The following is a 17111-nucleotide window of genomic DNA, read 5'->3' on the forward strand; positions in this document are numbered from 1 at the left end:
CTAACCCACCCTTTAGTCCTATCACAGTACCCTGATCCAGTTCTTAACTCTATCTCAAATCTCCTAAATCGGGAGTGGCAAATCATTTTTCCAGTCAGTGCTATAGGTGTCACTTTACCAGGACTCAGAAAGACTCCGGGCAGCTGCTGCCATGGATTGGGGTGGACGTGCTGTATGAAACCCATCTTCCGTCTTGCCGTAAACCCTTCCCTGCTTTGAACTCTAAACTGAACCCCTAATCTAACTGCAACCCTCTTCCGCCTCCACCCCTACTCCCCGTCATTGTCCCGGCTCTACCTCTTCCTCCAGGCCCACTCCTCTCTTACTCTGCTCTGTTCCTCCAGGATCTCGATGACTGTATGATCCGCCAGACCAACACACAGTTCCAGTATGGTTATGAGTACCTGGGTAACTCTGGCCGGCTTGTCATCACTCCCCTGACAGACAGGTCGGCTGTTAGGGATGAACAAGGTGGTTGGGCTGGGGGCCGAGAATGCTGAGTGAAAGCTTCCAGGAGTCTGACTTGAGTCCTGTCCTCAATTCTCAGGTGTTACATGACACTGACCACAGCATTGCACCTGCATCGAGGGGGCTCTCCCAAAGGTCCAGCTGGCACAGGAAAGACTGAGACTGTGAAGGACCTGGGCAAGGCCCTTGGCTTATATGTCATCGTGGTCAACTGCTCCGAGGGCCTGGACTATAAGTCCATGGGCCGAATGTACTCAGGGCTGGCCCAGGTCAGTGTCCCGCCACCCTGTCCCAGAGGCCCCTTAAATATCTTTTAGTCCCAGAGAATCATCTGAAACCCAAATCTGGTTCAGTGCTTTGTAACTTAGAACATTTCATTTCCCCAGTTAGTTTTTACGATTGAGAAAGTCCCTGCACCTCCCTGAGCTTCACTTTGCTTATTTGCCTATCAGAAGATTACACAAGGATTAAATAAGATAATGCATGTGAACTGGTGCATAGTAGGCACTCAGTGCTCACAAGTTCCCATCCACAGTCTCTCCAGCTCACACCTTTTTTAGCATTCCCCCAGATTGTGCAATGCAAAGTTCTGGCCAGAAACTACAACAGTGCTACGCCAGCTCCTCCCCCCACTGCCCCCTGCCACGTTTTGGAGGCCGCCACACCTATCAAAACGTTTCAGGAAGGATATGTTAGTCAGAGTTTCTAGTTTTTCCCAATCTGGGAGTATTCCTATTGCTCCCAGAGACGCTGCCTCCCTCCCTACAGACGGGGGCCTGGGGCTGCTTCGATGAGTTTAACCGCATCAACATCGAGGTGCTGTCGGTGGTGGCCCAGCAGATCCTGTCGATCCTATCCGCCCTGGCTGCCAGCCTCACCCGCTTCTTTTTTGAGGGCTTTGAAATAAATCTGGTGTGGTCCTGTGGGATCTTCATCACCATGAATCCTGGTAAGGGCCAGGGAATCGATGGGGCTCCTGAGGGCATAACTGGGTGTCCAGGGCAAATAGCTGTGCGTCCTCCCCTTCCGCCTTCCAGGCCAGTGTATTTAGCCAAGTGAAATGTGGCTAAGACAACAAAGTGTGAGAGAAGGATAAACATACAACTTTCTGGGAGAAGGGGAGGCAATCTTACTATTCTCTAAGGGGATTAATAACTGCTTGTGTGTATTTATGTGGCCCTAGTCTTTTGAGGTACTTAGCTCTCTTCTCCCATTGGGCCAGCTCCCAGAGTCCTGGGCTATCTGCCATCCCTTTTGCAGAATGGGAGAATCCTCCCAAAGTGCAGGTCCTTGGGTCTCTCATTGCTGTTCCCTAGGAACAGCTCTGGGGGAAGGGTCTAGGAGAACACAGGAAAAGTTTAGGTACTGAAAGAATCAGAGAAACAGCTGTGATTTCTATTAGGACTGATGTGAGGGGCCAGCCTGGTGGCGTAGTGGTTAAGTTGGTGCACTCTGCTTTTGCTGCCTGGGGTTCACAGGTTCAGATCCTCCACTCATCAAGCCATACGCAAAATAGAGGAAGACTGGAACAGATGTTAGCTCAGGGACAATGTTCCTCAGACAAAAAGAGGAAGATTGGCAACAGATGTTAGCTCAGGGCCAATCTTCCTCACCAAAACAAAACAAAAAAAAAGAAAATAGGACTGACGTGAGTTATACACAGAACTTTGGAGAAATGGGACATTGACAGCTCTGCGATTTGAGTTTGAAACAAGACCACACAGAAAGTAAGGAAAGGACCAGAGCTAGGGAAGAAGAGCAAAGTGGTATGGGAAGAGCCAGGGCTGAGATGAGAAGGGAAGAGATCTTGGGGTTGGATTTGGGGAGAGAGGGATGGAACTAGGGTTCGGGAAAATGGGACTGATTGGGAAGTGGGTCCTTAGAAGCAGTATGGATCTAAATAAATGGTGCTGTTTTCCAGGCTATGCTGGTCGCACGGAGCTTCCTGATAACCTTAAATCCATGTTCCGTCCAATTGCCATGGTGGTGCCTGACTCTACTCTTATTGCAGAAATCATTCTCTTTGGGGAGGGCTTTGGCAACTGCAAGGTATTCTGATAATCTCTTTTCTCTAATTATTTTATTTTCCTTTCATCATTATTCCCTGGACAGAGGAACCCCGTGAAGGCCTCACAGTCGGCTTCTCCTACAAGGAATGTAGACTGTCAGTAGGATATGGAGGCAGAAGAATTCCGAGGAGGGAGGTCTCCCCTCTTTGATGCCGCTAATCAACATTGGCACGATTCACAGGATCTTCTCATTAGGATTGCCCATAGACCACCTCGTAGCTGTTTGAAATCCTAGGACCTAACTCCCTGTATCCGTAGCTGTCCCTAGATGAAGAAGAGGGATTTGTAGGGAGACAGGTTGTTCCCTCCTCTGTTTTGGTTTCCCAGATTCTGGCCAAGAAGGTGTACACACTTTACTCACTGGCTGTGCAGCAGCTCTCCAGACAGGACCATTATGACTTCGGCCTACGCGCCCTCACCTCCCTTCTGCGCTATGCTGGCAAGAAGCGCCGCCTGCAGCCGGATCTGTCTGATGAAGAGGTAGATGAAGGGCACAGCCCTTGGACCTTAACCCCCACTGTCACTGGTCCTGTGCGCCTTCGCTAAAGTTTTTCGGATCTTTTCTTTCCCTGGATTGGGACTTCCACCATTCTGCCTGTCCCCTGTGTTTCCTATTGTATTGTGTTTCCTATTGTATTGTATAGCTCAGGTGTAGCCATTGTTCTTGGCTCCTGTCCCTCACCCCTTTGGAGAGGAAGGGCCTGGTGAGTACTAGGCCCTGGCTTGTCAAGCCTGAGTCTCTGTCTTTTCCCATCCAGGTGTTGCTTCTCTCAATGAGAGATATGAACATTGCCAAGCTAACTTCAGTTGACGTGCCACTCTTCAATGCCATTGTGCAAGATCTATTCCCCAGCATTGAGCTGCCTATCATTGACTATGGCAAGGTATTTGTTCTTTATACTCTCCCTGACCTTATGTGTGAATGTGGGGCCAGGACCAGGACACTTGGGTTCCAGGCCTTGTTCTGCCCTTCACTAGGCTGTGACTTTTTGCAAGACAGTTGACCTCTCTGAGGGCTTCCTTATCTATAAAATGATAGAGACCTATTCAAGCATTCTACTCTCTCACCACAACTCCCTGCCCCCTGACTCACCAGCTCAAGCACTTCCACTCATTGACTTCCTTGAGACCTCTAATTCATTGGTCTTTCTACTTTCTGTATACCCATCAGCCCTCTCCTGCCTCCGCTTCTCTCCTCATTCAGGAAGTTTTGAGGAGAGACTGCTAGGAGCTGTTTGATATGTGAGAGCAATGGAATGGAAGGGCTGGAGGAGGAGGATTTTAGAAGCTATAGGAATTTTCTTCTCTGGCAGTATGGTAGTTGGATCCTTTCAATTGAAACCACTAAAATGCTGGATAAAAAATATAAAAATACATCTTTGTAAATACATTGCTAAGCTGGCAAGAAAGAAAGAATTCTGGGATGAAGAGGGGGAGTAAAAACTGGAAGATAAGTGAGTGTGAAAGCTGGCTTTTTCCCTGAAAATTTTTGTTGAATTTAAGGCACTGTAGATAGGAGATAAAGCAGCCCAAGTTTGGAGGTACAATAAAAAACCCAGTCCTGCATAAATCTCAGTCCACAAGAGAAAACATCCTCAGTAAATAGGAACATGAGAAACCCACCATTGAGAAGGGTCCATACAGTAAAGAAACTTGCTTGTCTTGACCTCCAACGATGGGAGGAGGGGCTAAAATCTCCTTTGAGATTTCCTAACCACAAGCCAGCTCTCATATGGTCTATGGTTATAATTTATTCTACTGTGTAATCTCCCAAAATCTCAAACTTAGAACTTAATTTTAAGTAGTTCCAGGTCATTAGTGCTTTCCCCAGGTGACTGGCAGAAGAAATGCAAATTATTTCTGGAAGAATGAAACTTCAACTAGAGCCTCAAAGAATTCTCATAAAAGTCCAAGAAAATGAGCAGCTCCTGGTCAAAATTCACAAAACACAAGAGAAAACAAGATATCATGAAAGGAAGGCTGAAGAACAACAGAACAGCCAAATGAGATCCACAAAGACTTCAGATATTGAAAATAATCAGCATAGAATTAAAAAATAACTAAATTAGTGTGTTTAAAGAAATGAAAGAGAAGCTTGAAACTATGAGCCTGGAGCAAGAGACTTCTAAACAAAGTAGATTTGAAAAAAGAATCAATAGAATTTCTATACATGAAGAAATGTTATAATTAAAATTAAAAACAACAACAACAATAGGACTTCCAGCTAAAGAAGGTAGATTAAAAACAATTTTGTTTCCTTTTGAAAATCCATTACAACTACTCTAAAGAGATACCAAAAAGGATGGGGAGAATGGAAGAGGAGATAGCAACAAAAATTTTAGACATAGGAAACAAATGAATAAGTTGTGACTTACTTAGCAAAGCTGAGAGGCGTGGAAGTGGGGGGAATTGAGAGGCAATTCTAAAAGGCTAAGCATTTGGCACCTCTGTAAATAGAGAGTAGTGGGAAGAGTAAAGGAGGTGTAGCTAAAATAAGGAGGATTGGAGGCAAACTATCTTGGAGGCCATTAGATCTCTAGATCTCCCCTTCTCTGTGACCCTGGGTGACCGTGCCTCTCCCACTTTGGCAGAAGACTAGAAGGTAAAATAGCAGGTCTCTGGTCCAGGGCATTCTGGGTATAGTTGAGGACAGGAGTAAGCCCTGTTAAAAATGAGGCTTAAGTGAATGTTTACACATTAAATGCTGAGATCTTAGCCTTCTTTCATCTCTGCTCCCAGAATGCTGGCAGCCAGAGAGGAAGTTGGAAGAATTCTCTCTGGGGAATCTGTATGGCCCAAGAGGAATGACCAAAACATCAGCAATGGAAACTTCCCAATGAAAGTCCTAGATAACTTATCTACAGGGCCACTCATGGTCTACAAGCCCCACTCATGCACTCAGAGCTTCCACTCAGCTTTTTAGTCCTCGATCCTTTTTATGAGAAGAAAACCAGGCTCACCACACATCTGAGAAAAACCTCTAATGTGAAAGCAGCCAAAAAAAAAAAAAAAAAAAAAAAGGAAAAAGCAAATTGGAGAAAATAGACAATGCAGAGAGAAGTTTTTTTTTTTTAAATCTATCATTAGTATTATCAAAGAGAAGATAAAGATATTGTATCCATGAAATACTGATGAAATGCTATTAATAAAGGGATATTCCAGAGAATAGAGCCAACAAAGGAGGAAATAGATAAGATTCAAGAGTCAGTCTAGGAAAGACAATATCCAAATAACAGGAGTTCCAAAAAGTAGAAGCAGAGAAAATGGAGGGGGGCAGGATCAATAATGAAACAATTCAAGGTGAATCCCTAGAGCTGAAGGACCTGTTTCCAAAATAGAAGGATCCATAAATGCATGACACAGTGGATAAAATGAATCCTTACTAAGGCCCGTCACTGTGAAATTTTAAAACACCAGGAAAAGAATAGGATTTAACAAACCTCCAAAGAGAGAGGAAAAAAAGAGAGGTGACACGCAAAAGACCAAGAATTACAATGTTAGATTTCTCAGTAGCAATGCTGAATCTATAAACAGTGGAGCAGCCTTCAACGTTCTGAAGGAAAATTATTTCCAACCTCAAATTCTATACCCAGCTAACCTGTCACATAGGAGGCTAGATCAGAGACATTCCAGACATGCAGACTCTCAAAAAAAATTTACTTCCAATATATCCTTTCTTAGAAAGCTACTAGAGGATATGCTCTCTTAAAATGCAGGAACATACCAATAAAAAGGAAAATAGAGGACACAGAATGATGGTTGTGCACCAGACAAAAAGAGAAGCCAATCCAGATTGGAGCAAATCTGAAGGCTTCAGGAAGACTTCTTTAAGAAGAAGAAATTGATACCTGATGTGAATAAACGTTTTGAGAGATTTAATAACTGGTAGAGTTTGGAGTTGAGTTAGAGATACGTATATTAAAAACTAAGCAAATAAAAACCACAGAAACTATTAGCTCCTAGGGAAAACAAAAAACTTATGTAGAAAAGGAAAAATAATCATACACTTAATATTATACACTAATATTTAATACTGTTTATAAGAGACACACCTAAAACATAAAGACAAAGGGTTGAGAGTCAAAGAAACAGAAATACTACAGGCAAATACTAATCAAAAGAAAGCTGGGGTAGCAATATCAGACAACATCGATTTTAAGGCAAGAAGCCTTGCTATAAATAAAGAAGGTCACTTCATGATACTAAAAGATTCAATTCACCAGGAAGTTATAACAATTCTAAATTTGGATGCACCTAATAACATAGCCTCAAAATAAATAGAGCAAAATTTTGCAGAATTATAAGGAAAAATAGACAAATCTACCATCATAGTTGAGATCTTAACATCTCTCAGTGACTGATAGACCAGGCAGACTAAAAATCATTTAGGATATAGAAGATTTGAACAACACAATCTTGATTTAATAGACATCTATAGCAATTGCACTCCATAATGGAAGAATCACCATTTTTTTTCAAGCACGCATAGAATATTTAGGAAAAGCGACCATGTAAAGGCCACGAATCTGCCTCAAAAATTTCAAAGGAATTTATTTAGAACACATTTTCTGATCACAGTGGTACCTCTACTGATAACAGGCAAAGGAGACTTTATGGTAAAGGGGGACATTTAATAATGACAAAAGGGCCAAGGCACAGAAAGACATAACAATTCTAAATTTGTATACACTTAATAATATAGCTATGAAACACATAAAACAAAATTGACGGAACTAAAAGGAGAAATAGATAAATCCAAAACCTTAGTAAGAAATCTTGACATACTTCTCTCACAAATTGATAAAGCAAGGATACCGAAAAATCCATGTAGTCACAGATCTGAATGCTTTTTAACACAGAACATCGCATGCAACAATTGCAGATGCACATTTACCTCAAGTACACATGGAACATTTTCTAAAATTGACCATATGCTGGGTTACGAAGTCTCATAAATTTCAAATGATTGAAATTATACAGAGGATGATCTCTGACCACAATAAAAATTAAGCTAGAAATCAATAACAAAATATAATTAGAAGCAGCCCGAGTGTTTGGAAATTAGGCAATACAATTCTAAATAACTCATGGGTCAAAGAAGAAAGTAGAGAATATTTTAAACTGAATAAATAGAAAAGGTGACATATTAAACTTGTGGCATGATGCACACATGCAAACATGTTAATAAAACTTATTGTCAGAAGGAAGCAAATAGTAGTGGTGAGGCCTCTTAGTGGTGTTTGAGACATACAAGTAAAGATCTTGCATCTATCTGAAATTATTTGGTAGCATTGACTGTGTGTTTAAAAACGTCACGCTATTCTGGGGCTGATCCATACGGGCATGGTTCTGTAAGCATTGCTTTTTAACTTAGGTGATGATTTGTCTAATGTCTGGCTCTCCCACTAGACTGTGAGCTCTGCAATAGGATGGACTCTACATTGTTCTCAGCACCCAGCACACTGCTTAGCACGTTCTGTAGAGGCTTAGATGTTTGTTGAATAACATTAGAAAAAACATGGAGAGTTGTGGGTCAGATGTTGTGTTTTATATTAGCTATCTTATCTACTACAACAACCTTATGGGGAAAGTACCATCATTACTCCCATTTAACAGATGTGGAAACCAAGGCTCAGAGAAGTAACTTACTCAGGTTCACATAGCTGAAAGCTGGAGACCCTGGCTGGCTGACTCCAGAGTACAATCTCTTTTTTTTTTTTTTTAAAGATTTTATTTTTTCCTTTTTCTCCCCAAAGACCCCCCGTACATAGTTGTATATTCTTAGTTGTGGGTCCTTCTAGTTGTGGCATGTGGGACGCCACCTCAGCGTGGCTCGACGAGCAGTGCCATGTCCGCACCCAGGATTTGAACTGATGAAACACTGGGCCGCCTGCAGCGGAGCGTGCGAACTTAACCACTCGGCCACGGGGCTGGCCCCCAGAGCCCAATCTCTTAACTCTGCAATTGGTCAGCTTCTCAGGGAATGAACAATTGCCAGAGTGCAAAGGGCCCCAGTACCATTCTCGACAGTTTGAACATTATCTTCCCAGGCATTGAGGAGATTTTGAAAGCCCCTCACAGGCCTCATCCTTTTTCTTCCAATTCCTCTATTTTTCCTTCTCAGCTGCGGGAGACCATTGAGCAGGAGATTCGAGATATGGGCCTGCAGACTACACCATTCACCCTCACCAAGGTTATCCAGTTGTATGAAACCAAGAACTCCCGCCACTCCACCATGATCGTGGGCTGCACGGGCAGCGGCAAGACTGCCTCATGGCGGATTCTTCAGTCCTCCTTGTCCTCCTTGTGCAGAGCTGGAGACCCCAACTTCAACATTGTCAGAGTATGGAGTTGGGACCATGAAGCTGGTGACAGAGACTTGAGTATCAGGAGGGCAGTGGAGGCTGGAGCAAGAATGCATAGATGTCAGGGAGGGCAGTGCAGACCAGGGGGGCAGTGCCTGGATCTGAGGAGGCCTGGGAGAGAGGAGAGAGAAGGGCAAATACAAATACCTTGAAATAAAGGGAGATCTTGGGATTTATGTCCTCCAGCAGCTCAAAAATCTCTTCCTGTATCATTTTTAGGAGTTCCCTTTGAACCCTAAGGCACTGTCCCTTGGGGAGCTGTATGGGGAGTATGACCTCAGCACTAACGAATGGACAGATGGCGTCCTGTCCAGCGTCATGCGGACAGCATGTGCAGGTACCAAAGGATCAGGGGGTGGGGAGAGCAGAGGCCTGAGTCTCCTAAGGGAGTGGGCAGTCTGGGGAAAGAAAGCTCAAATTTAGGATAAAAATGCTTGGGGAATGCAGAGATACAAGGAAACATCTGCTTGCTTCTCTGAGGAGATGAGTGGGAGGGAGGGCTAGGTGAGAAGGCTCCTGGTTTCTTTATCATCCGCCTTCTGCTAGATGAGAAACCAGATGAGAAGTGGATCCTTTTTGATGGCCCTGTGGACACACTGTGGATTGAGAGCATGAACTCTGTCATGGATGATAACAAAGTGTTGACCCTCATCAACGGAGAGCGCATCTCTATGCCTGAGCAGGTACAGGGGTGCGCAGACTACCGAGGCCCTGCAGGGGTGGAAACTGGAGGGCATGAGGCAGGGCTAAGGGGAAGAGCACTGGACTCCTGAGAGAAGAGTAAGTTCTATGGGAGACAGCTGAGGAGGAGGAGGATGCGTGGATTCAGGGAAACCTGTGACTCAAGAAAAAAATGCCTGCCTACCATGGATGATGAGAACAAGTGTATAGAAAAGAACTTTGTGTACTAGGAAGCCCTGTGGAAACTGAGGCAGCCCTTCTCAGCCTCATTTCCACTGACATACGCGGGATGACGTTCACTTGTGTGCCACGGGTTATGAATTCATGGGCTGTAAAACACACCCTTTTCCACCCACTCAAACAATGCAAGTGAGAGAGTGATTTTTCATAAGGATAACCTTGAATAAGCTGTAATTTGTTTTAAAAAGCAAATCACTTGTAAACCTTAGGTCTTTATTCATCCTGTCATACACTTGGTACTTGGTAGAGACACCTTGGGGCATCAGAGTTCTGGGTGTTTTTATTATTATTGATGGGGGTGGGGTGGAGGGAAAGACGAGATTCTGACAAAGCATATCCTTAGGTATCTCTCCTGTTCGAAGTGGAGAACTTGGCAGTGGCCTCTCCAGCCACTGTGTCTCGCTGCGGGATGGTCTACACTGACTATGCTGACCTGGGCTGGAAGCCCTATGTTCAGTCATGGCTAGAGAAGAGGCCAAAGGTATAAAGGGAAATGAGGAGAGGGAAAGTAACTTGTGTGCCCTATGAGACACAAGAGTGAATAAAGAGCCCCTTCGTATTCAACTCCAGGTTGAGGCAGAGCCCCTCCAACGCATGTTCGAAAAGTTCATCAACAAGATACTGACCTTCAAGAAGGACAACTGCAACGAGCTAGTGCCCCTCCCTGAATACAGTGGAATCATCTCCCTCTGCAAGCTGTACACGGCCCTGGCCACACCAGAGAATGGCGTAAGTGGAGACCAGAGCAGGGCCAGGGCAGGAAGGGCTCGTGACCTCCCGGGGACAACTTCAGGGAAACAGTGTGTCTGAGACACAATTTGAACACCAGTTATGAGTGGAGCAGAGACTCTAAGGGGAGGCCTCACCAACCATGGAGGCAGCAAGGGGTGTGGGCGTGTGTGTGTGCGCGTGTGTGTGCATGTGCGTGCTCACTGAAAGGCCAGACTAAGGACTCTAAATTGGATATAGTGCACAATGGCTCTCGCTATAATTTCCTACCTGTATTTTGGGAGCTGAGGATAGTTAATTTGGTCCCTCATTTCTCTATCCTTTCAAAAAATAAATATTAAGTCTTGGTGTATGTGAGGCCTTGGGATACCATTTCTGCTGGAAGGAGCACCCAACCTAATCTGATGAGCGGCTTTAGAAATTTTCAGATTAATTGATACTTAAGAAAAATTTTGTTCAGTTTATAATTATGGAGTAAGGACCAAAACTGGATATTTTTCTGTCGAGATTAAACCACTGCCTAGAAGTGGTTCGTGTTGTTTTCTAAGACATTGCCAGATAACTAAACTGTTAATATAAAGCTATATAACAGTTCAGATCTATAACAGGGCTGGCACGGTGGCGCGGTGGTTAAGTTCACGCGTTCTGCTTCGGTGGCCTGGGATTCGCCAGTTTACATCCTGGATGCGGACATGGCACCGCTCAGTAGGCCATGCTGTGGTGGGCATCCCACATAGAAGGTGGGGGAGGATGGGCAGGGATGTTGGCTCAGGGTTAATCTTCCTCAAAATAAAAAAAGAAAAAAGATCTATAACAGTATATGTCATTCCCAGTACAGTTAATATACATTAAAACTGTGTAGATGAACTTGCAAGGTAACACACAGGAAAAGGACACTAATATAGTGTTAGGGGCACCGAGGTGCTCAGGAAGACAGGCCAAGTTGGGGGCTGAGCAGAGAGGGAAGAGCACTGATGAATACCACAGAGAAAGCAGGGCATTCTAGGTAAAGAGAGTGGCCTTGCATAAACACAGAGACACAAAGTCAGGTCTGTAGCAGGGTGGGGTGGGGTGGGTGGTGTTTGTGTGCAGACCCTCTTCAGTGTAGCAGAGCCCCGGAGAAGAGGATGGTGAGATGGTGAGTGTTGTGTGTTGGGGTGAGCTAGACTGAATATTCCAATCCAGGATTCTCGATTGAATATGTTAGACAATAGAGTCTCAATACAATTTCCCACCTATATTTTGAGGATTGAGGATTATTCTAAGACCAAGTCCAATATTCTGGATTGGATGGCATCCTGTATATCACATTATTTGCAGTTCTAAGTATCTTAACTCCAAACCCGTCTTCCAAGAGCTCCCCACTCAATGTGGCCTGTGGCTGTTTCACATAGTAGGTTAGAGATGACCCGCATGATGCTGGCTTAGCTGTCTGTTGGCCATTTTCCCCAAGCAAGCAGTAGAGTTTGCACAGCCCCATGTGCTCCATAGACCCTATCAAAGAATACCATCTGCCATGTGCCCTCTGGGTTGGGGGTTCAAGCATCAGCTCTAAATACACTGTTTCTGCTATTAAGTTGATACATTTTAAGATTTAATTTTTAATTACACAAGTAATAGTTGAATCTAATTTCCTTTCTAAAAGTTAGAATTTTTTAATAAAACAAAGTCTTTTTTGATCACCCCTCTCTTTCCAATTCTGGTCTACTCCCCTCTTTACTTAAGTAACTACATACTGGAGTATGTCTGTATGTGTCATTACGGACCTTTTCAGAAATATGTATTTACATATAAGCCCATAGGTATCCATAGAAAATGTTATATTTAAAAAATGTATCATGCTATATACCCCATTTGCAATATGCTTATTAAATCAACAATGTGTTCTTGAGTTCCCTATTGCTGCACATAGGTTAATTTCATTGCTTTTAGCTGTTATATACCATTCCGCTGTAGAACAGCACATTTTATTTTTCCATCCCTCTACTGGTGGACATTTAGGTCATCTCCAAGTTTTTGCAGTTACAAAGAAGTCACCACAAATGTCCCTGGACCTGCCTCCTTGAGAACCCGTGGGGACTTCTTCAGAGTAGACATGGTGTGGCTGGATCTTTGCTGTGTCTTTACCTAACAACTTAGCAGAGAAGAAGCTCCGAGCAACTGCGGAGCTACAAGAAGTTTCAGATTTATCTAAATATTTTAGACTTAGATTTATCTATAACCATATGGTTTTCCAAATAAAACCAGGAAAGGAGCAAAACTAAGCCTGTATGATGACCTGTCAAAAGAGATCTCTCCAGCTCGTCTAGATTTAGGGTGTTGCCCCTTCTTTTCTTCCATCCAGGTGAACCCAGCTGATGGTGAAAACTACATCTCCATGGTTGAGCTGACGTTTGTGTTCAGCATGATCTGGTCTGTGTGTGCCTCTGTGGATGAGGAGGGCCGCAAGAAGATCGACAGTTACCTCCGAGAGATTGAGGGCTCCTTTCCCAACAAGGTCAGGGCACTCAAACCCACTTGTCCTATTTTTCCTATATTTTCCAGAACCCACCAGTCTCTCTGATCCTTAGATTCTGCCTGAGTGTCAGACTACCAACCCAGCTCTCCTTCTTCCCAGTGGTCTGTGAGCGCGTTTTCTGGACTGGGGAGAGCTACTGGAAGGCTTTGGTAACACATTCCCTCCTTAGGACACGGTTTACGAGTATTTTGTGGACCCCAAGATGAGGAGTTGGACGTCATTTGAGGAAAAGCTCCCTAAGAGTTGGCGCTACCCTCCAAAGTGAGAGCACGGCCTGGCCGGGGGTGGCGGGGGGTAGGTTGGTCTTGGGGTGGGCTTGGTGGGAGATGTAGAGAGGCAGCTGCAGCATAGGAGCAGAAGTGAGCTGTGGGGAAGAGTAGTTGGACCCCAGAGCAGAGATGATTTGAGGAAATGGGACAGGATCTTTAAGGAGAATGCCCAATCCCCAAGCCCCACAGGAGGCAGGGTTGGTGATTAGAGACGGGGGATGCCAGAGCAAGATAAACATTGGGAGGCAGAATGAAGCAGAGTTAGAAAGGAGTGGGCCAATGACCCTTGAGACAGTTCCTTTTCTTCCCTAGTTCCCCCTTCTACAAGATTATGGTGCCCACCGTCGACACTGTTCGCTACAACTACCTGGTGAGCGCTTTGGTGGCTAACCAGAATCCTGTCCTGCTGGTGGGTCCCGTGGGGACTGGAAAGACCTCTATTGCCCAGAGTGTCCTACAGTCCTTGCCTTCCAGCCAGTGGTCAGTGCTCACTGTCAACATGTCTGCACAGGTGCGTTGTAGGACCCAAGGACCAGGCCGCCAGCTCCCCATGCTCTCCCTGCCTTCTGCTTTCCCTTGGGATCCAGCTGCCTGATTGACCTCCTCTCTAACCCTGTATTTCTCTGGGGGACCCAAGCATTCGTTCTGTACCTTTTTCACCAGACCACATCCAATAACGTGCAGAGCATCATTGAGAGCAGAGTGGAGAAACGAACCAAGGGTGTCTATGTGCCATTTGGGGGCAAAAGCATGATCACTTTTATGGATGACCTAAATATGCCAGCTAAGGACATGTTTGGATCCCAGCCAGCCCTGGAGCTTATTCGCCTCTGGATTGACTATGGCTTCTGGTATGATCGTACGAAACAGACCATCAAGTACATTCGAGTAAGCATCCTGAGAGTTCATTCTTCATGCCTCTGTTCCCTCCTACGATAGGTTCAGTTCCCACTCCATGAGGACCCCAGGGTAGAATCCTATAATTCTATATTCCTCTCCACAAAGGACTGTTCTGCCTTTCTCAGGACCCAGACATCTGGCTCCTGAGTTATCAATTCCTATTATTAACTCCCCTGTGCTTTGTGACCAAAGGATCGTGTCCTCCAACTTCCACTCCTTTTCTAGGCCTCTATGCCACGCTCACATGCCACCCCTGATGCCACCCAGAACTGTCTAGGTGCCCAGAGTCTGTAAGTTGCCTCGCCAGGTCTTCTCTCCCTCCCATTGGTACAGCAACCACCTCCATAGTATCAGTTCTCCACTCCCCACCCAGGATCCAGTCATCTCCCTTCCGTCCTGGCTCTTCTTCCATGGGATTCTGAGCATCTTATTTGTTTCTTTTTCCTGAATTAATAGGCAGCAGCCACTCTAGCTTTATTTCTGTGGTTCTCATCTATCTGGCACTCAGGGTCAAAAACTCACCTGATAATTTATTCCTATGTTTCTGAGAAAGGACACACATACACATACACGTGTGGATAGATATATATTAAAGAAAAGAAAAAAGAGGGAAAGTCTAGAAGATGTAATCAAATGTTCTTTTTTAATTTACCTCTATTTTCGAATTTGGGTACATGGATTATTATGATAAAATAAAAACAAATACATTACTTTAATAATTCTAAAAAAATTTCCCTAATCTCTTCCTTCCCTTCACCCTTCCCTGACCGCATTATTCCATGATTCTTCCTCCTCGTTCTGTCCTTGTCCCTCTTCCCGTTTGTCCCTCCATTTATTCTCTTCCTTCTGGCTCCTTTTACTTCCTCCCTATTTTTGTGCCTTGTCTCATCCCTTCTTCCCACCCGTCTCTCTGCCCCTTCTTGTCTTTGCTCTCTAGGATATGTTCCTGATGGCCGCCATGGGTCCCCCTGGGGGCGGACGGACTGTCATCTCCCCAAGGCTGCAGAGTCGCTTCAACATGATCAACATGACCTTCCCTACAGTGAGGGCATAGCAGGGGCTGGGGTGGGGGGACTGTAGAAGGCAAGACCATCCATGTCCCAGAGAAGGAGCGGGAAGATCAAGGAGAGGGCCGAGGGACCCTAAGCAGCGTTGCACACAGGGAGCTACCATATAGGGAGGGGAGACCACTGTCTATAGGAACCTTTGCTTCCCCCGAGCTAGGAGAGCTGTAGAATGACAGTGTAGCTTGCTGGCTCTGGAACATGAAGCCTTGCAGTCCCAAAGGGCAGAGAATGCAGTGGGGCCCTCATAAACCAAGGAAGGTGGATCCTACAGAGCTCAGAGCTGAGAGCAGTGCCAGGATGAGGGTGAGGTGAGGAAGGCACTTGGGTGCAAAAAACCCTCAGTAATCAAGATAAATAATCTTTTAATGTAATATCTTAAAAAAAATGAATGCCAAAAATTTATGATGAACAAAATACCAAAATTTTAAGTGAATGTAAGATGAATCCAGTGCCACGCTGAACCATATTGAGCCTGAGGCCAAGGAAAAATCAATAATACTGATCCCATCTTTATTTAAAATGTTGATATTGTTCATCAGGGATATTTTGCATTGATTTTGATCTTTATTTAAAGATTTCATTAAAATTTTATTTCCCTTGATGTTTGCGGGGTTTTTGGTGCCCCCTTAAATTCTGGCCCCAAGGCAAGTGCTCTACTCTCCTCACTCTTGTCCTAGCCTGGCTGAAGGGCCAGGAGCCTGCAAAAATGAGTCTGAAGTCCTGTTTCTAGGAGTCCCAGATCATCCGAATATTTGGCACCATGATCAATCAGAAGCTTCAGGACTTTGAGGAAGAGGTGAAGCCCATTGGGAATGTGGTGACTGAGGCCACCTTAGACGTGTACAACACTGTGGTACAGCGCTTCCTGCCCACGCCTGCCAAGATCCATTACCTCTTCAACCTTCGAGACATCTCCAAGGTGAAACTCTGTCTGACCCTGCCCCTTTCACCTGGCACAGCCTCCTTGGAGGCATTCTCCTCTCCTCAAAGTAAGCCTTGGATTTCAGTAGCATTCCGCATACCCCGAATCACCCCCATCCTAGAATGTCACTTTCTGTAGCCTTACCTCTAAAACTTCAGGAGCGAATCTCTTGTCTCCCTCCATCCCACAAGCCACACCTCTTCCCCAGGTGTTCCAGGGCATGCTTAGAGCCAACAAGGACTTCCATGATACCAAGTCCAGCATCACACGACTCTGGATCCATGAATGTTTCAGGTGAGATGCCAGTGCCCCCACCAGATCCAGGCTTCCTCAGCCTTGCCCCAAGCCCCACCTCCACCTCTGGCCTGGCACTCCCTTCCCCAGGGCTATTCTCCTCTTTATTCTCAGATCTCACCCCAACTCCCTCCCAACAGAGTCTTCTCTGACCGACTGGTTGATGTGACAGACATGGAAGCCTTTGTGGGCATCATCAGTGACAAACTCGGCTCCTTCTTTGACCTCACATTTCATAATCTTTGTCCCAACAAACGTCCTCCTATCTTTGGTGAGCTGGGAACTGTGGCTACTGTAGGCTGGAGACTCTTAGGCGGTGGATTAGGAGAGTTGGGGCATGGAATGCTGATGTGTAGGGCCCTTTGGGGAAGTCTGCGGGTGACCAGGCATTTGAGATCTGACTCCCTCTTTCCCATGGCCCAGGGGACTTCCTGAGGGAGCCCAAGGTATATGAAGACCTAACTGATCTGGCAGTACTGAAGACGGCCATGGAGACGGCTCTAAATGAATACAATCTGTCCCCTGCTGTTGTGCCAATGCAGCTAGTACTCTTCCGAGAGGCTATTGAACACAGTGAGCGCTTCCTACT

General features: G+C 45.2%; 1 protein-coding gene across 4 annotated transcripts in view; it reads left to right on the top strand.

Annotated features, from left to right (window-relative positions):
- Window positions 1-17111, top strand: part of DNAH2 (dynein axonemal heavy chain 2) — a 106045-nt gene that overhangs the window by 52168 nt on the left and 36766 nt on the right. For all 4 annotated transcript variants that reach the window (XR_011423478.1, XM_070228102.1, XM_023653714.2 and 1 more), the window contains 20 exons: window positions 345-448; window positions 548-737; window positions 1237-1417; window positions 2390-2517; window positions 2865-3017; window positions 3296-3421; window positions 8662-8880; window positions 9122-9239; window positions 9449-9585; window positions 10167-10304; window positions 10394-10552; window positions 12897-13049; window positions 13240-13331; window positions 13652-13850; window positions 14003-14227; window positions 15177-15281; window positions 16037-16225; window positions 16437-16522; window positions 16663-16793; window positions 16946-17095. Coding sequence is in view for 3 of the 4 variants with exons in the window: in XM_070228102.1 (XP_070084203.1) it covers window positions 345-448; window positions 548-737; window positions 1237-1417; window positions 2390-2517; window positions 2865-3017; window positions 3296-3421; window positions 8662-8880; window positions 9122-9239; window positions 9449-9585; window positions 10167-10304; window positions 10394-10552; window positions 12897-13049; window positions 13240-13331; window positions 13652-13850; window positions 14003-14227; window positions 15177-15281; window positions 16037-16225; window positions 16437-16522; window positions 16663-16793; window positions 16946-17095 (2983 nt within the window). In the remaining variant the exon portion in view is untranslated. The remainder of the gene's footprint in view (window positions 1-344; window positions 449-547; window positions 738-1236; window positions 1418-2389; window positions 2518-2864; window positions 3018-3295; window positions 3422-8661; window positions 8881-9121; window positions 9240-9448; window positions 9586-10166; window positions 10305-10393; window positions 10553-12896; window positions 13050-13239; window positions 13332-13651; window positions 13851-14002; window positions 14228-15176; window positions 15282-16036; window positions 16226-16436; window positions 16523-16662; window positions 16794-16945; window positions 17096-17111) is intronic.

The sequence above is a fragment of the Equus caballus genome, chromosome 11 (assembly GCF_041296265.1).
Source record: "Equus caballus isolate H_3958 breed thoroughbred chromosome 11, TB-T2T, whole genome shotgun sequence".
Classification (NCBI taxonomy): Eukaryota; Metazoa; Chordata; class Mammalia; order Perissodactyla; family Equidae; genus Equus; species Equus caballus.